Source organism: Microcebus murinus, chromosome 8 (genome assembly GCF_040939455.1).
Source record: "Microcebus murinus isolate Inina chromosome 8, M.murinus_Inina_mat1.0, whole genome shotgun sequence".
Taxonomy (NCBI): Eukaryota; Metazoa; Chordata; class Mammalia; order Primates; family Cheirogaleidae; genus Microcebus; species Microcebus murinus.
In genome coordinates, this window is record NC_134111.1 from 104,607,114 (window position 1) to 104,627,686 (window position 20,573).

General features: G+C 34.3%; 1 protein-coding gene across 5 annotated transcripts in view; it reads left to right on the forward strand.

The window, feature by feature from the left end:
* The window catches only part of RBM44 (RNA binding motif protein 44), a 44,256-nt gene extending 23,896 nt beyond the window's left edge, over window positions 1-20,360 (forward strand). For 4 of the 5 annotated variants that reach the window (XM_076006096.1, XM_076006098.1, XM_012755725.3 and 1 more), the window contains 4 exons: window positions 1,135-1,423; window positions 5,552-5,697; window positions 5,829-5,967; window positions 16,619-20,360. In XM_076006096.1, the coding sequence (XP_075862211.1) occupies window positions 1,135-1,423; window positions 5,552-5,697; window positions 5,829-5,952 (559 nt within the window). In that variant the 3' untranslated portion in view covers window positions 5,953-5,967; window positions 16,619-20,360. The other variant, XM_076006095.1, reaches the window with a different exon arrangement.
* The last annotated feature ends 213 nt before the right edge of the window (window positions 20,361-20,573 follow it).

Genomic DNA, 20,573 nt, shown 5'->3' on the forward strand with positions numbered 1-20,573 from the left:
TAGATGCACAGAAAACTGTATTTAATTCTATTATTTCTGATTTTAATTACTTTTTAGATGACACTTTTATACTTTTTAGATTGATAGCTACATCATCTATATATAATTTCTTCCAATATGTGTGTTGCTACTTTCTATTTTGCGACATTGTCAGATCATTCAGAAGTATCAAATCACGATGGGGATGGCTTAATGGAAATCAATTAAGAGAGAATCCTGTTTGTAGTTGGGGTTGAAATTTGTTTAAAAATATATGTTTAATTTTATTTAATTGAATCACCTAAGATTTTATGCTTTTAAAATTTTACTCATTAAAGTAGAATTCATACATTTAATTATATTAAAGTAGTATTATAATCCTATGATTATTACCAGATGTGAAAGATTCTTTTAGTATCTTGTTGAATCCTTAAAAAAAAAACTTTGTGGGTTTTTGCTTAACTATTATACATTCTGTGTGAAAATTTAGAAAATATAGTTAAATGCAAAAATACAAGCAGGTTATAAAAAATCACTCATAGTCCCATCATTTGAAAACAACCACTTTTCAGATTTGGTATATATCCTTCCACTGACACTGTCTAGGTCTGGTGCTTTTATAGGAATAGGTCTTGCCCAGCTTTCTTAATTATGTGGTTAAAATTATGATTAGATTTTATAACTTTTTTTTTTTTGGTCTACATATTTTCCCACTACAAGGGCATAAAAATATTCTCTTAAATATTGTCATAAATGTTTTAAATTTTGACTTTCTCTTGCAAGCCCTTGAGTCCTCTGGAGGTTATGTTTGTATATAGGAATTAGTTTTAATTTTTTTTACTATAAATAACTAGTCCCTAGATCACTAATCTCTGCAACTTTATCATATATCAGCTTTGCAAATGTTTTCCATTAAATTTTAATATAAAATTAATAGATAATTCATAAGAAATGCTTACTATCTTTTATTTCCCATCTTTTATTTAGTTATCCTAAATAAACTTTCTTTCTGATTTCAAGCTAAGTATATCAACCTTTTTATTTTTAAGAGCAGTTATTGTGAAAACTATGTGAGTCAGTGGTTGCACAATTAAGTTTAAGGTAATTTAAAGTCATTAATGAAAAACCTTTTGGTTTTCTGCTTTTCTATTTTAGATATGCATCTCTTGCTTTCAAAAAAAACAGTGATGCAAAGATGGCTGTGAAAGAAATGAATGGGCTAGAAATAAATGGAAAATCAGTAAATGTGCGACTTGTTAAAACTCCTGGAGAATACCCATCACCACTTGCCTCCAAATATGGGAATAAAACTAGTTTGAATAATTTGGAGAAAAGCACCAACAACGAAATCAACTCAGCCATTCCTGTTTCTAGATTGCCCAGAACTCGGGCAAGGCAGCTGGGATCTGAGCAAGATAGCGAGTTTTTTTCTTTTGACCAAAAGGTTAGTTTTCTTGATGGATCCCTTAAATAGTCTTTGTACATTCCATATTGCTATAAGTAGCTTTGTAGAATAAATAACTGCAGTATCAGCAGTCTTGAAGTGGGAATAAGAGCAGTAATCTGAATTGTTTTTAACCTTGGATCACCCTAACCTGCTTTTGTACAACTCCACTTGTTAGGTGACAGATGGGTGAGTGAGCAAAGCTTCATCTGTATTTATAGCTGCTCCCCATCACTTGCATCACTGCCTGAGCTCCTGCCTCCTGTCAGATCAGCGGTGGAATTAGATTCTCATAGGAGCTCCAACCCTACTGTAAACTGTGCAGCAAAAGATCAATAGCAGCGAGGTTTGACTGCACAGAGACCATAATAAATTAATTGTTTGCAGACTACTATCAAAATTCTATCAGTGAGTGGCAAGTGACAATGTAATAATATAGAAATAAAGTGTACAATAAATGCACTTGAATCATCCCCAAACCACCCAGCCATCCACCCCCAATCCTGGTCCATGGGAAAATTGTCTTCCATGAAACCAGTCCCTGGTGTTAAAAAGGTGGAGGACTACTGCTTTATAGTCTATTTTTTTTTCTTTATTCTTGAATAGTACTACTCTATAAGTAACTAATTATGCTTTTATAACTCATTTTTTATAGCTAACTTTATCTCATAATTATTAAAACCATAAAGTTTAGTCATTTTATTTTCCTATGCCCTCATCTGTACCTCATTAAGGTTTTAAACACTATGTGGAAAATGGTGGAAGTTTGCTTTGTTCACTCTTTCCACTACTCAGCAAAATGCCTGGAATCCTATAGGCATTCCACAGATCTTTCTTTTTAATGTACATATAGTAAAATGCACTTTTTAGTGTCCATGTCTTTAGATGAATGCATACAGGCAAGTAACCACAACCATAATCAAGATACAAAACAGTCCATCATTCCAGAAAATTCTCTCATGCTCTGATATATTTTCTGTTCTTATAATTTTACCTTTTTCAGAATGTCATATAAATGAAATCGTACTATGTAGCCCTAATAGTCTGGCTTCTTTCACTTAGCTTAATGCATTTGACATTGATACATGCTGTTGTGTGTATCAGTATTTGATTCCTGTTCATGTTTTGTTCATTTTTATTCAGTTATTTTCTTACTGAGTTTTGAATTCTTTATCAGGTGGGTATGTGATTTGCAAATAATTCTTCTCATCTTGTGCCTTGTGTTTTCATCTTAACAGTGTCTTTCTCAGCAGGAGTTTTAATTTTGTTAAAAGTATCTATTAATTTTGCTTTTATAACTTATACTTTTTAGTATTGTAGCTAAGAGATCTTAGCATAATTCAAGTTCACAAAGGTTTTGAGTTAATTTTTACATATCGTTTCAGGTATGAATTGGTTTTGTTTATTTGCATTTGTTTCTGTTTTGCATATGGAATTGTTCCAGTGTCATTTTTTAAAAAGACTATCTAGTTTCCATTGGATTACCTTTGCTTTGGTTAAAAATCATTTCCCCTATTTATGTGAATCTATTTCTAGACTGTAACTGTTCATTGAACAATTTATCTATTTTTCCACCCATACTACATGGTCTTGATTACTGTAGCTTTATAGTAACTTGAAATCAGGTGGAATGAGTCCTCTAACTTTATTATTTTTTTAAATTGTTGTGGCTGTTCTAATCTCTGTCTTGCTATATAAATTTTATAATTCAACTTGGATTTTTATTGGGGTTACTTTTAATCTACAGATGAGCACAAATGTCCCTTTTTAATAAATGGATGAAAGAATAAATATTCCTTGAATAAATGAATCTAAATTTTTCACTTAATAAAATAAAGGGATCTCTTTTAAATATGTCTGTTTTCCAATCCTTTTCTAATTCCTGGAGTTATCCCATTCCTTTTCTATACCATTAGCAACTCCATTTCCACTCACAGACCTTTGTCTCTACTCAGGTGTCAGGCATAGCCCTCCTTTGTCCTGACAGGATTTTCACTTTTCTTTGCGTTACTTACTATCCTTATCTGTCCTGTGTTTTTATTGCCAAACTTCTCAGTGAAGTGATTTATATCCAATCTCTAAATTTCTTTGGTTGCTTCTCTCCTCTGTCCTAATAATCTGACCTCAGTCTTTAAAATTTCACTTGAACTGCTCTTTCCATTGTCAATGCTGACCTTTTTATTAGTCTTTCCCCCATCTGACTTCTTGACTCCTTGGCCTCTTTAAAATTAGCCATTTCTTTCTTCAAACTATTTTCCTCTCATCTCAGTGACACTTCATGTTTAGGATGGATTTTTTGTTTCCTTCCTTCCACAGTAGGAAGGAAGGAAACAAAGTACAATTAAGTTACCTGGGGACCTAAACAGAAGGTTTGAGAACTGTGGCTTCTCCTCTCCCTTCTCATGTAGCAGTTAATATGGTTTCTTGCCTCTGCATCTCTATACTCATTCTCCTCCTCCTCCTCTCTGCACACTGGTTTTATCTGCTCATGACTGTTTTCTTTCTCCATTTGGCTTTGTTTTACTTAATTCTGACTCTACAGTATTTTCAGTTTGATTAAGTTGCTTCATATTCCAGTGCTACATTCTTTAACAAGAAATCTAATTGATCCAGCCTGTGGTTTTGGTCTTAAATTAGCTCAAAAGACAACATTCTTGGTCCAGTCAGCTGTGGCAGTAGGCTGTGAGGTTGGCAGAGGGAAGGTATAAATAGGGCCCTGTGGGCTATCAGTAGTGGGCTATCTAAGTAGTTTTCTTAGAGTGTATGGTTAGGGAAGCTCCTTTTACCATCTTTGTTAAACTATGCTCCAAGTGCTCTTACCTTTGTAGCAATTTCTTTTTCCCTTTTTCTTTTTCTGATTCTAAACATTCTTTTCATTTGTTTGGAAAATATTTATTATCTACAATGAGAGGCAGAATCATGATGATTAAAAACAACTCTTATATTTATAACCTGGCTCTACCTCCTACTCATCATGTGACTTTGGGAGAGTTACCTAACCTCTCTGAGCTTTTTATCTTAAAATGAGAATAATAGTTCTTACCTCAAATATTTAGAAGTTTAAATGAGCTTAATACAGAAAAATTCTTAGTATAATGTACTGAGCATGTACTCAGTAAGTATAGTTATTATTACAAGCTATTACATACTAGTTAGTAATTTGGCTTTTTCTTGGAGAGCTCATTTTTTCTGTGGTTTCAACTATCACTTTATCGCATTCCTATCTTTTCATTTATTCAACAAATAGTTATTACATACCAACTATGTACATTATTCTAGGTACTGGGATAGCAACAGTGAACAAAATAGATAAAAATATGTGCTCTTATGAAGCTTAAATCTAGTGGGGGAGATATGGCAATAAGTAAAATATGTAATATTATGATATGACAGAGCTAATAATATTTTATGTGTTTTTCCCTGACTTTTCATCTGGGATTTAAAGTCTGAGCCCTTCCTTTGTTGAATTTTTACAGGATTTACAGTGGTTTCCCACAATTCATAGCCTATTTGCATGGTTAATAGTAACTAATTGATCATTTTAATTTTATCTTTTCACAAATGGAGGGGGCTGCACTTTATATTACTAGTTTACCTGCCACGATCTGTGATGTACTTCTGGGCATACAGTTTGTGTTCATTACATACAGTATTTAGTAAATAAAACATAGAATATTTATAATTACTCTTCAGACCAGCCTTTCTAAGTAAGATTGATTAAAAGAATTAAGCTTTAATGCCCTAAGCCTAAAACATTCATTTTATTTAATGGGTTAACCTCTCTCTTGTGCATCTAGAATGGATCTAGTTATGTCTTGTCTTTGGGAGGGTTGAGAAAATAGTTACATAATTTTCTGTGTTCTGTGGTTCAGAGGAGGAATCCCAATTGAAAAAGCTGATGTAGATAGTCTCATAGACTTTATCATTACTATAAAAAAATATGTTAGGTATGTTATTTTAATACATGGCCCTGAACACAGCGGAAGTAAATTTACTTGGTATAAATAATCTTAAAGTAAAATTTTTAGAACATTATTTTATTTATAATTTTAAAATTTATTTGAATTGAATAAGCTGGATTTATCTCTATGTAATGGTTTTAAGAAAACTTTTTAAATGCTTATTTAGGGTGTCAAGAAGAATTGTAAACAGATTGAATCTGCTAAATTATTACCTGATGCACCTATTAGATTCATACCTCCAAATACATTGAACTTGCGTAGCTTCACCAAGATCATGAAGAGACTGGCTGAACTACATCCAGAAGTCAGCAGGTAACAACTAAAATTATATTTTAATTGGTTTTAAGCTTTTTATATAAAAGTATAGTTCAGTAACTTAGCTATAGTCAGAATGTATTACTTTGGAAAAGACAAATGCTCATGTATGTTTTCCTTTTGCCTAGAGACCATATTATAGAAGCTCTTCAGGAAGTAAGAATAAGTCATAAAGGTTTTCTGAATGGCTTATCTATTAATACTATTGTGGAAATGACTTCATCTGTTCTGAAAAATTCTGCTTCCAGTTAGGAATAAAAACAAGAGGTAAAACAATCATTCTTTTTTATTTAAATATTACTTTAAAATTTTAAGCTATTGATTTCATTTTTCATACAAATAATATTAAATTAAAAATAATAGGCCGGGCGCTGTGGCTCACGCCTGTAATCCTAGCTCTTGGGAGGCCGAGGCGGGCGGATTGCTCAAGGTCAGGAGTTCAAAACCAGCCTGAGCAAGAGCGAGACCCCGTCTCTACTATAAATAGAAAGAAATTAATTGGCCAACTGATATATATATAAAAAAATTAGCCGGGCATGATGGCGCATGCCTGTAGTCCCAGCTACTCGGGAGGCTGAGGCAGAAGGATCACTGGAGCCCAGGAGTTTGAGGTTGCTGTGAGCTAGGCTGACGCCACGGCACTCACTCTAGCCTGGACAACAAAGCGAGACTCTGTCTCAAAAAATAAATAAATAAAATAATAATAAAATACAGAATTTTAAAACAAACATAAAACTATTAATATAAAACCATTCACCCCCAAATTGATTAGTTTAACAGTTATCATCTTACCGTTTGCAGATTAAGATTCAAGGGTGACTTAGCTGGGTAGCTTTAGTTTAGACTCTTTCATGTTGTAGTAAAGAAGTTGGCTTGGACTGTAGTCATCCAGAGGCCATGCTGAGCCTGGAGGATCTCCTAAGATGGCTCATTCACATGGCTGTTGGCAAGAGGCCTCAATTCCTTACTACATAGGCCTTTCCATAAGGCTCTTTGAATGTCTTTACATTGTGGCAGCCGGCTTCCCCTGAGCAAGAGAGCAAGATGGAAGCTGCTTTGACCTACCCTCAGGAGTCACAATCCTTCATTTTGCCATATTCTATTAGATGACAGTCACTACATGCAACTCATACTCAAGACGAGGGAATTTAACTCCACCTTTTAAAGAAAGGCATATCGAAGAATTTGTTTATATATTTTAAAATGACCACCGATGAACATATAGACATACACACATTATAGGTGTGTAGATGACTCGAGCCAACTGTCCACCGAGAACAACTAGAAAAGCTGAATAAATATAAAAAACATCTGCTTGAAGGTACTTATGAGCTATCAAGATAATGATGAATTACCACATTATGGTACAAAGAGGAGACTCGAAGTATGCTCAGTGTTTGGGGCCACTTTCCCCCAGTATTATTTGCAGAGGAGAAGCTAGGAGTTCGTGGGCCATTTTGATAGCATTGTAGCCCCAGGGGTATAGGATCTTGGTAAATTCTCAGCGTGGGAATTAGGACCCCAAAGGGCTGTACTTGAGAATAAGTTTGAACTAGTTATACATGTTCCTCAAAAGGGCTATAACTCAGCTTCAGAATTTAGTCCCTAAATTAGATTGAGGTGATCTTGGGTTGTGAGTTCTGCCAGGCACCTGGAAGAAATGAAAGTAAGACTTCTCTGGAAGAAAATAATATTTTAGGCCTCAAATTATTTATGCCTACAATTTTGTATTTGTTAGTTTATTTTATAAATAAGAACATACAATCAAAAATAATAGCCAGCAGGCACAGTGGCTCACACCTGTAATCTCAGCACTTCAAGAGGCTGAGGCAGAAGAATCACTTGAGGCCAGGAGTTTGAGACTGGCATGGGCAACATAGAAAAACCGTATCTCTACAAAAAATGAGGAAGACATCTCAAAAGCTGAGGGAAAGCTAGGCCTCACCAGTTAGCCAAGTTGCGAATGCAAAGGACAAGTTCTTCAAGGAAATCCAAAGTTCCACTCCAGTGAACACATGAATGACAAGAAAGCAAAACAGCTTTATTGCTGATACAGAGAAAGTTTGTGTGGCCTGGATAGATCACACCAACTACAACATTCCCTTAAGCCAAAATCTAATTTAGAGCAGGGTCCTCTCTCCAATTCTGTGAAGATTGAGAGAGGTGAGGAAGCTTCTGAAGAAAAGTATGAAGCTAGCAGATGGTTCATGAGGCTTAAGTAAAGAAGCCATCTCCATAACATAAAAATGCAAGGTGAAGCAGCAAGTGCTAATGGATAAGCTGTAGCAGGTTATCCATGAGAACTAGCTAAGATAATTGATGAAGGTTGATACACTAAACAATAGATTTTTAATGCAGAAGAAATAGCCTTCTATTAGAGGATATCATCTAAGATTTTCATAGCTAGAGAAGTCAATGCCTAGCTTCAAAGAACAGGCTGACTCTTGTAATGAGCTAATATAGCTTGGTGACTTTCAATTGAAGCGATGCTCATTTACCATTCTGACAATTCAAGAGCACTTAGGGATGATACTAATTCGACTCTGCCTGTGCTCTGTAAGTGGAACAACAAAGCCTGGGTGACCACATATCTGTTTACAGCATGATTTACTGAATATTTTTAGCCTGCTCTTGAGACCTATTGCTCAGAAAAAACGATTCCTTTCAAAATATTACTATTTATCGGCCGGGCGCGGTGGCTCACGCCTGTAATCCTAGCACTCTGGGAGGCCGAGGCGGGCGGATTGCTCAAGGTCAGGAGTTCAAAACCAGCCTGAGCGAGACCCCGTCTCTACCATAAAAATAGAAAGAATTTAATTGGCCAACTAATATATATAATATAAAAATCAGCCGGGCATGGTGGCTCGTGCCTGTAGTCCCAGCTACTCGGGAGGCTGAGGCAGGAGGATTGCTTGAGCCCAGGAGTTTGAGGTTGCTGTGAGCTAGGCTGACGCCACGGCACTCACTCTAGCCTAGGCAAGAAAGCGAGACTCTGTCTCAAAAAAAAAAAAAAAAAAAAAAAAAATATTACTATTTATCAACAATGCACCTAGTCACCCAGGAGCTCCAATGGAGATGTACAAGAAGATTAATGTTGTTTTTACGCTTGCTAACACAACATCCATTCTTTAGCCCATGGATCAAGGAGTAATTTTAGCTTTCAAGTCTTACTATTTAAGAAATATATTTCGCATGAAGATTGCTAAGCCCAGGAGTTCAAGGCTGCAGTGAGCTAATTGCACCACTGCACTCCAGCCTAGGTGACAGAGCAAGACCCCATCTCAACAAAAAAAGAAATATATTTCATAAGGCATTAGCTGCTATAGATGCTGATTGCTTTGATGAATCTGGAAAAAGTGAATTGAAAGTTTTCTGTAAAGGATTTATTCTAGATGTCATTAAGAACATTTGTGACTCGTGGGAGGTCAAAATATCAACATTAACAGGTGTTTAGAAGTTGATTTCTACCCTTACGGATGACTTTTAGGGGGTTTAAGACTTAAGTAGAGAAAGTCACTGCACACGTGGCAGAAATAGCAAGAGAACTAGAATTAGAAGTGGAGCCTGAAAGTCACTAAATTGTTGCAATCTCATCATAAAAGTTGGATGAATGAGCATCTGCTTCTTGTGGATGAGTAAAAGTGATTTCCTGAAATGGAACCTACTCCTGGTGAAAATGCTATGAACATTGTTGAAATGGCAACAAGGTATTTATATTATTACATAAACTTAGTTGATAAAGCAGCAGGGTTTGAGAGAATTGACTCCAGTTATGAAAGAAATTCTGTGAGTTAAATGCTATCAAACAGCACTGCATGCTACAGAGAAATCTTGTGAAAGGAAAAGTCGATCGATGTGTCAAACTTCATTATTGTCTTATTTTAAGAACTGCCTCAGCCATCTCAACCTTTAGCAGCGACAACCCTGGTCAGTCAACAGCCATCAACAGTGAAGCAGGACCCTCCACCAGCAAAAAGATTGACTCACCAAAGGCTTACATGATAATTAGCAATAAAATATTTTAAAATTAAGGTAGGTACATTATGTTTTTAGACAATACTATAGCACACTTAATAAACTGTAGTATTTCAGTGTAAACATAACTTTTAATGCACCGAGAAACCAAAAAAGTCACATACCTCACTTTATTGCAGTGGTTTGGAACCAAACCCACAATATTTCCAAAGTATGCCTGTGGTGATTTCTAATATCTGTGTAACTGGAGTTTTAAAACAACAACAAAAAAAAAAGAGAAAAGAAAAAATGTAGCAGATACAATATTTGAAAAAATTATGGCTCACATATTTTGAAAATGGTGAAAAACATCAAGACACAAATTCAATAAAACCTTTTTAAATCCAAAGTAGGAAAAATAAAAACCTCAGTACATCAGAGAAAAACTGCTTAAAAAAATCAAAGCCAAAAAGAAAATCTAAGAAGCAACTAGAGGAAAAAGGCTTAACCTTGAGTGCAGCAATTATACTGAGATCTGATTCTCAACGTAAACTGTCAAATAATTTTATAAACCTCTAGGGTTTTATGCCCCAGGAAAGAGCCTTCAAAAATAAATGTAAAATACATTTTCACACAAATAAAAAAAAACTAATTTGTTACTTTAGAAAAAGACCCACTCTAACGAAAATACTATAGCATTCTCTGAGAAGAAGGAAAGTAATTTTAAATGAAAACCCAAAGGTATAGGAGAAATGAAGATTTAAAAAGTAATTATGTGGTATATCTCAGTATTGACTTATAAAACAAGAATAATGGTGTTGGATGGGGTCTAATTGAAATACATGACAATGCTAGTAATGCTATTCTAAGCACCTTGCAGTTTAGTGAGAGGGTAAAATGTCCTTTTTCGGGGGGGTCACCAAGATCACCCCAGGCTCTGTCATTTGCTACACTACACATGACTTAGTATATTCAAGGCTGTGATTTATTACAAGATGCAAAGCAAAATCGGCAAAGGGAAAAGACATACGGGATCAAGTCTGGAGGAAATAAGCTTCTGAGATTCTTCTCTCAGTGGAGTCACAGAGGGTTTACTGAAATTCCTCCAGTAATCAATTGCGACAGCATCTACAAAATGTTGCCTACCAAGGAAGCTCATTAAAGACTCAGTGCCCAGGAATTTTATTGGAGGTTGCTCATGTATGGACCTCTGCCTAGCACGTACCGAACTTCCAGAATCTTTCAGAAAGCAAGCCACTATTCAGCAGTTTTAAAATGGTAAGGTACTCATCAGTTCTGGAAATGGTGAGAAATGTGCCCCCACCCTCCACCCTGACAAATTGTAGTTTCCAGACATCAATCGAGGGCCCCCCTTGTAAGCAGGTCTTTTGAGAATAGCAGTCTCAGACCTACTATGTTAACTCTCTTTTCCACACATGTACAAGTTGATATCAGACACTGATAACTAAAGAGTGCGTGTTGTAATTTTTGAGGCAACCCTAAAAGAACAGTTTTAAAAAGCACACGAAAAGGTTGGACCTCTACTTACACCATATCTAAAAAATTAACTCAAAGTGGATCAAAAACTTAAACATAAGAGTAAAAACTATAAAACTCTTAGAAGTAAACAGTGAAAAACCTTCACAACATTGGATTTGGCATTGATCTCTTAGATATGACATCAATGCACAGGCAGCAAAATAAAAAATAGACTTTATTAAAATTAAAAGTTTTGAACATCAAAGGACAATATCAGAATGAAAAGGCAACCCATGGATTGAGATAAAATATTTGCAAATTATATTACATTATTAAATATGAAATGTCTGATTTCCTTAAGTATGAATTTGACAGTTGATATCTCTGACACTTCACTTTGACACTTCTTGTTTTATTTTTATTATGAAGGTATATCCTAAGTATGTAAAGCCCACATTTTGGCTTATGATTATCTTTCAAAGTTTTTGGGGGGAGCAATTTTTGTGAAACCATGGATAAGTCAAAAATTCATGTTATTTTCAAATATGAGTTCGTGAACCAATGCAGTACAGACAACTCAAAATATCAATGTAGTGTTTGGGAAGGATATAGCTAGTGAACACCCAGTATTATTGATGATTTGAAGTTTCAATCTGGTGATTTTAATCTAGAAAATGATTCACATGGGCAATCTGAGACCAAGGTGGATAATGATGAGCTAAAAGTTGCAGTGGAAGGGAATCCATCTCAATGGATGGGTGGATTAGCAGCAACATTTGACGTTACTGTTTCAACAACATTAGACCATTTGAAACAAATTGGCAAGGTAAAAAGCTGTATAAATGGGTTCTACATGAATTAAACGAGTGTCAGAAGAGGAATCATCTTGAAGCTTGCCTTTCTTTGCTGTCACAACATAAAGGCAGGCCATTTCTACACCATATTGTTATGTGTGTTGAAAAATGTATTATTTTTGATAATTGCAAGCATTTGATACAATGGTTGGATAAAGATGAAGTGCCAAAACCAAATATTCATCAAAAAAAGCTGATGGTGTCTATTTGGTGGTCCAGTGCTGGTATTATCCACTACAGCTTCATGAACATGGTCAGTTACAGCAGATGTCTACTAAAACCAAGTGGATGAAATGTTGAGGATGCTTGTGATTAAGCAGCTGAGATTGGTCAATAGAGACAGGCCAATCCTCTTGCAAGACAGTGCTCCAACCACACGTTGCACAAACAACGCTGCTATAATTACAGAGGCTGGACTTGGAAACTCTCGGTCATCCACCATATTCACCAGACCTTGCACCAACTGACTACCACTTCTTCCAGGCTTTGGACCACTTCTTGCGAGGAAAAATACTCAATTCTCAACAAGCTGGCGAAAACACCTTTCAAGATTTCATTGCCATTTGCTCTCTGGCTTCTTCACTGCTGGCATAAACAAGCTACTGTTAGGATGGCAAAACTCTATCAGTAGTTTAGGTGCATACTTTGATTAATTGTACTCATTCTTGTTTAAGATATAATAAATCACACTTTTGATTCGAAATCAGACATTTCATATTTAATAACCTAAATATATTCGATAAGGGATTGATAGCCAGAATATTTAAAGAACCACAGCTCAACAACTAGAAAACCACCCAATTAATAAATGGGCTAAGGATTTGAGTAGATATTTCTCCAAGAAGATATACAAATTGCCAATAAGCACACAAAAAGATGTGTTTAATATCACTACTTATTAGGGAAAAACAGTCGAAATTACGATGAGAAGCCAGCACACTGTGGCATGCTCCTTATAGTCCTAGCTACTCGGGAGGATTGCTTGAGCCCAGGAATTCGAAATCAGCCTAGACATCAAGACCCTATCGCAAAACACACACACAATGTGAGATACCCCACTTCTTACCCATTAGGATGGCTATTACCCAAAAAACAGAAGAAAATAATGTTACGGAGAAACTGGAAGCTTTATGTATTGCTGGTGGTAATGTGAAATAGCACCACTGCTGTGGAAAACAATATGGCAGTAACTCAAGACATTAACATAGCATTAATATATAATCCAACAATTCTGTTTCTGAGTATATACCCAAAAGAAGTGAAAGCAACAACTCTAACAAGTATTTGTACTCCCGTGTTCATAGTAGCATTCACAATAGCTAAAAGGTGGAAGCAACCCAAGTGTCCATCGATAGATGAATGGATCAACACAATGTGGTATATACATATAATGGAATATTATTCAACTTTGAAAAGTAATGAAATTCCGATCCATTACACATCATGGAAGAACTTTGAGCATTAAGCTAAGTGAAATAAGTCAGTCACAAAGGATAAATGCAATATGATTCCATTTATACCAGATACTTAAATTCATAGAGACAAAGTATAATGGTGTTTGGAACTGGGAGAAGGGGAGAATAACAAGTTAGTGTTTTATCGGTACAGGGTTTCACTTTGGGATGATGAAAAATTCTGGAGATTGGTGGTAATGGTTGCACAAAAATGTAAATTTACTTAATGCCATGGAACTGTGCCCTTAAAAATGGAAAAGTTTGTTATATATATTTTACCACAAGAAAAAGGGTATAATTGTTATGCTAGTATAGGAGGAGAGAGATGGAGTAATTAAAAAATAGTACAAAAGTAGGTAATAAAGGAAAGTCAGAAAACACATAGAAGAGTCAAGATAAATAGGAAGTACTTAGTAAAATGATGAAAACCTAGTATGTCAGTAAATATAACTATAAATGTAAATGAACTAAATATTACTATAAAAGACTAAGATTATCAGATTGGGTTTTTTAAAAACAAACATATATAGTATCTTTAGAGACATATCTAAAAAAATACCAGGATATCAAAAGATAAAAGCATAGAAAAAGAACATGCCATATTAGTACTAGAGAAAGTAGATTTTAAAGCAATAAAATTATTGAAAGAAATAGTGTACCAGGATTAAATAATAACTCAAAATTGTTTTGCATCTAATAAAACACCTTCAAAATATATGAAACAAATATTTTCAGAACTAGCAAGAGCAATGGCAATTCTGCTATTGTAATGGGAGATTTTAATCATACCTCTTTAACTGATAGAAGCCGCGGACAAATCAGTAATGTAAAACATTTGAACTATCCAAATAATCAGCTTGACTTACTGGACTTATATAGAACATAGTGCACACAAGAACTGCAAAGTCAAATCACTTCAGGTCTCCTGAAATATTTACAGTTTGCCCATGTGCTGGACCATAAAATAAGTCTCAATAAATACCAATGGACTAAAGTTTTCTGACTACAATGCTACTAATCTGGACATCAGTAATGAAAAGTTCTGTTTTGGAAATATATGTCTATATAACCAGTGCATGAAAGAAGTCATAATGAAAATTAGAACATGTTTTAGTGGATGATAATGAAAATGCTCCATGTCAAAACTTGTGGGATATAGTTGAACTGTGCTAACTGAAATGGATAGCTTTAAATGCCTGTGTTACAAAACAAAAATGACTGAAAATTAATAACCAAAATATGTAACTCAGGAAGTTGGGAAAAAACTAGAAAAGTAATAACCCAAAGAAAGTACAAGAAAGGAAATAATTGAAGTGTGGAAACTAATGAAACAAAACCAAATATATAATAAGAAACAAATTCAAAAGTTGATTCCTAAAGAAATATAATAAAATTGATTTTTATATTGATAAATAAAAATTTATTATATTAAATGATATGTGATTAAACTGATTAAGAAAATAATCAAAAGGCACAAATAGCCAAGGTAAAGGATTTTTTCCAAGAAAAGTATGACTACAGACCTCAGAGACATTAAAAAGACAATAGAGGACATTGTGAATGACTTTAATGCCTTTAAAACTTTAGATTAAATGGGCCACTTCCTAGAAAAAATTTAACTTAACAGAAATGACACTAGGTGATATAAAACATATTAGTAGTCCTATATTTATTAAAGAAATTGAATCATAAATAGAATCTCACAAAATAAAATCCAGGCTCAGATGGCTACGTTGATGAATTTCTCTTAAAGGAGAAAGAATATCATTCTAAAAAGTCTTCCAGAGAAATCAGCAGTCTGAACACAAACACCAGATAAAGACATTATAAGAATGAAAAATCATAGGCAATCTCATAGACATAGGTGCAAAAACTTACAAACAAAATATTAGCAAACTTAATTCAGAAATTTATGAAAATAATAATACATTATAGCCAAGTTGACTTCATGAATGCAAGATTGAGCTAACATTTGAAAATCAATGTAAGAGAGGATAATTGTGTTATAATGTTATCAATAGGAACCAAGACCTTTTGTGTACAAGGAAAAGGATATGGGTTAAAAAATAGTGGAGTTTTAAATTCTATACCATTACATTTGAGTTAGAAGTAATATAAACTCATTTTGTATTTTAAAAATACATATTTTAGCATTTCCACAGAAAACACTTAGAAGCAGTGACAACCCATTGTCACTTAGCATAACTAGCATCTAGATTGTCATTTCTAAATACCTTTTCCTACTTATTTTCCTTTTTACAGCCGTACAATTAAATATACTGCTTTATATTTGCTTTCTTAACTATCTTACCTTTCTTGTTTCTATCCCTTTTAATCCAGCCTAATCTTGATAATTTCCAAGTTCTCAAATAATCAGCTAAGTGCTTTTCCTTATTCTTCATACTCCTAAACCAGGTTGTTACATTTAATAGTCTTTATGAGCCATTCCCTTACAATTATTTTAAATTAAGACACAAATACATACAATAAAGAACAGTAATCCAAACTGTACAGCTCAATGAATTTTTACATGTCTGTGCGCAGGTCTGTATAACAGGTCAAGGTATATAAGGTTTCTAGTATCCCGGAAGGTTCCTACATGCCCCTTCTCAGTCATTACCCACACACAACTACCCACAGAAATAAGCCTTATTCTGACTTTCCAGTGCTCAGAATTCAATGAAAACATAAAATTCCTGCCTTCAAAGAACTTACCTTCTAGAAAGGAAAAGGAAATACATCAAGATAATTTCAAATAGTGACAAACATACAAAGAGTAACGGGCTAGAAAATAACTGGAGTGACTTAGGTGCTTCATAGTGAGTAAAGGAGGTTTATCACCTGACTTCAAGTCATTCTCTGTTCAAAACACTGCAGAGTTTTTACCACTTTGACAATTTGGTTTTTTCTTTTAAAACAGTCTGAAAATTCTCTGTATATATAATATCTGGTGGTCTGTTTCTGTTAATTTAGTAAAAAAGTTTAGTGATTTGATTAATCATGAAATAGAGTTTAATGGTAAATGACTATGTGATATTCATGTATGTGATAATGAATTTTATCAAAATGATCTGTTTAATAGAGTATGTGGATAACTAATTATGTACTTTTCTGGAATTTTGGATTTAGCTTAATTGACACATTTATTATTGATTTCTTCTCTTCTTGACCCTATAGGATTTCTTTGGAAAGCATGAGTTTCCTGCTTCAGAGACTGTTCTACTTTTTTGCTAGAAAAAAGTAATAGCAAAATGATATAATTAAATAGGCTCTATAAATGGATGTAGCTGTAAAAATATTCTACTTTATAGCCCTCCTTTAAAATCTAGCAACATTTGCTTCTATAATATTAAGATCTTCTCTTTAAAAAAAATAAAATTTTAATAAGTTACAAAACTTTAATTTGAACTTGTTAGAGACTTCAAGCTGCATATTTTGGATTAGAAAAAATAGTCTTGTCCACTTAAAAAACTTTTATTAAATTGGTTCTTTAAAATATTGACTGAGAAATCAATATTGAAATCATTTGTGAAATGATTTTAATACATTAAAAAAATGTAATTTACCTGAAATTTATGTCTTAGTTACCGTTTTCAGTTGTCTTAAGACTCTTACATTGGACCATAGGATAATAGATAAATAAACTGAATCTATAGATAAACAACATTTTGGAACGTGTATATTTTTAACCTTCCAAGATAATTAAATTACTGCTGTGATAACATTTGATGCATTTTTATGACCTCAGTATAAACCATTCAAGTGTATTATTTTGATTTTCACTGGGAATGATGAACCCATGAGTGCTTTGGTAAAGTACTTAAATTTAAATGGTCGCCATATTGCTTGCATCCATTTTGTGAGAAGCTATGTTGTATTAGGTTAGAGTGTAAATTAGAACAATTTTAAAAGGCTAATTTTGTGCTTTAATAGCAATATTGAATATAAGCTTCTTTAATTGCTTTTTAAAAATAACATACTGTTTAAAGTTGCATTTTTACTAATAGTAAGATTAACATTTAAGTATGCTTTTTCTTCAAATGTTTAAAATGTTTAAAACATCCAATATTTAGTTGGTGTCACTTGATTAAAAATTACCCATTTAACATTTATATTTGATGTATTTATATTTAATAAAGGCAGCTAATTTGTATTGCCACTGTAAATTTAATACTTTCTACAGGTTCAATGGCATTTTCCAAGTATAAATTAACCTACAAGTATGTATGCAGAATATACATGGATGGTAAGGCTATATATCAAACTACTGGATATCAAAATTTTCTTTTTATAGAATTTTTGAGGATAAGGTTTTATTTCATATATAAATTGGTATCCAGTTATTAACACATCTACTCCAATGTCTACCAGGAATTGGGTTCCAAAAAATTAAAATTTAAAAGGACCCTATTTAATGAAACTTGAGAATCATTGGTTTGGGCCATACATCAAATTAGAATCCTAACATTATGGGATTGTTTTCCCCTATATGTATGTTAAATTACATGGTTATTTATATTAAAAGGCTACATTCAGAATTAGCACTGAATAAACCGGCAACATGGAATGGACATTATTTTCAACCTACTAGCAGAAATAAGTATTAGATCAAGCCCAGTTGGGGCTTGATCTAATTACATGAGCAATTACAAATGACCTCTAGTCATTTGTTTCTAGAAGGAATGATAAAGTGAAATTCCCTTTTAATAGTAACATAGAGACAAAATTACTGCATTTGATTTGGGGAAAGTATAGGAAGGGTTATTTTAAATTATAACTTTCAAGTCTTTTGCAATAAAGAAGTACTCTCCAAAAACTGAAGGTAAGGATCAGGCAACTTATGTAAATTAAAGGGCTTTCAGCTGTGACCAGTAAATTGATAGCTGCTCTTAAGCTTCCCTAGTTAAATTTAGAAACTAGAGTTATACTTCATGAATCTTTTGGAACCTCAAGTGAAAAATCATTGCTTATCATACTCTCTGAAATCTCTATTTTGATTATTAGATAATTATGTAAAATTCTTGTAGAATTTAAAGACTGGCCAGATTGTCCCTGTTCGGTACCAAAGAGTACTTAACAATATCAACATACATAGATAGTTATGTTTGGAGATAACCAAAGATCTGAGATGTTATAAATACCCTAAGACCAGGAGTCCTCAAACTTTTTAAACGGGGCCAGTTCACTGTCTCTCAGACCATTGGAGGTCCGGACTATAGTTAAAAAAAAAAAAAACTATGAACAAATTCCTATGCACACTGCACATATCTTATTTTGAAGTAAAAAAAAACAAATGAGCAAAAACACCTGCATGTGGCCCACAAGCCGTAGTTTGAGGATGCCTGCCCTAAGACTGTCAGCAAAAAAAAAGTGGGACTAAAAATTCCTGATTGGCTCTGCCTGATGCCAATACGAATTCTGGTCAAAGGCAAAAATATGTGTGACTGAGAAGCTCAATACAACAGGTAGTTTCAAAGAAATGGTTTTCAGCCAGCAATCGGTATATATTGACTTTTAAGTACTGCTTTTTCACTATCATCCATTGTTACTAATTATCAAATGTATACACGGCACATAATAGTAAAATGTTTAACATGTGGGAAGAACAGTGACCTTCTAAAATGTCCTGTTAATGTATCTTACATGGCAAAGGGAATTAAGGTTGCAGATGTAAGTAATGTTAATCAGCTGACCTTGAAAGGGGGAGATTATTCTGAATTATCCAGCTGGGCTTGATCTAATTACATGAGTCCCTAAAAGTAGTAGAAGAGGCAAAAGAGAGAATGAGAAAAATGGCATTGAGAGAACTCTACCCAGTGGCTGGCTTTGAGGACAGTAGCCAAGGAATGTGGGTGGCCTGTAGAAGCTGGAGCAGGCAAGGAGACAGATGCTCCCTGGAGCCACCAGAGGGAATGCATCCCTGCTGATACCTTGATTTTAGTCCAGTGAGACCTATGTCAGACTTCCGAACTCCAGAAGTACAAATTTAATAATAAATTTGTTATTGCTTAAGTCACCAAGTTTATGGTTATATGTTATATAAGCACTAGAAAACATACAGTTATAATTGTTCTCTCTATAAACTTTCAGGAACAATACAAGATTATTTGTAGATTCTGTGTATCTTTGTCTAAATTTTGACTCCGGTGGGGGGAGTTATGTGTGAATTATGAGTGTTACTTAAGTTTCCGGTTACTAGTATTTACACTGAATTTATATTTTAATAACATCATAATAGTTAAGGGTTGATAGTAATGGTCTCCAGACAGATCAGAAGATGTCTTCCTTATTTATATTATGGTCATTGACTGTTATGAACGGCTTTTACTTTAACTGCCAGGAAGCTGAGAGCCAAACTTGTGGTTCATCCTTAATGGTTAGTGTCTAAGAATGCAGGCTCTGAAGAGTAAAGCCTCACTGCCCTCACAGGGATAAAGTGTTTACCGCTGTATTTGTCCCAGTGTAAGAGTGTCCAATCAAGGTATGCTGCTGCTGGTAGTGCTGTCATCTAGCAGTATATAATGATGCGTCTTTTTGCATATTGACTTTGCCCTGATTTTGTTGGAATTAAATCTGTTTTACTTCATTCTACTTTCTTATTTTGTTTCTCTTCTATGTATGTCTGCAGCCTGCCTCAATATTTCTTACAATAAGGGTGTGGTACCGTGACTCACACCTGTAATCCCAGCACTCTGGGTGGCCGAGGTAGGAGAATCACTTGAGCTCTGGAGTTTGAGACCAACCTGAACAAGAGTGAGATCCTGTCTCTACTAAAAATAGAAAAAATTAGCCAGGTGCAGTGGTGTGCACCTGTAGTCCCAGCTACTCAGGAGGCTGAGGCAGGAGGATTGTTTGAGCCCAGGAGTTTGAGGTTGCTGTGAGCTAGGCTGACGCCACAGCACTCTAGCCATAGCAAGAGTGAGACTCTCTCAAAAAAAAAAAAAAAAAAAGATGTGGTCAGTAAATGTGCTCATTGCTGTTGGAGTTGGTCTTAGGCTCTCAGTAGATATAGCTAAGAAATATGTGTATGTCTATTAATCTATGTGTATAGACACCTGTATTTCTATATTTATAGCTAGTCATGAGTACAGTATATATCTATGTTCATATTGCTACTTTGAATTTCTACCCC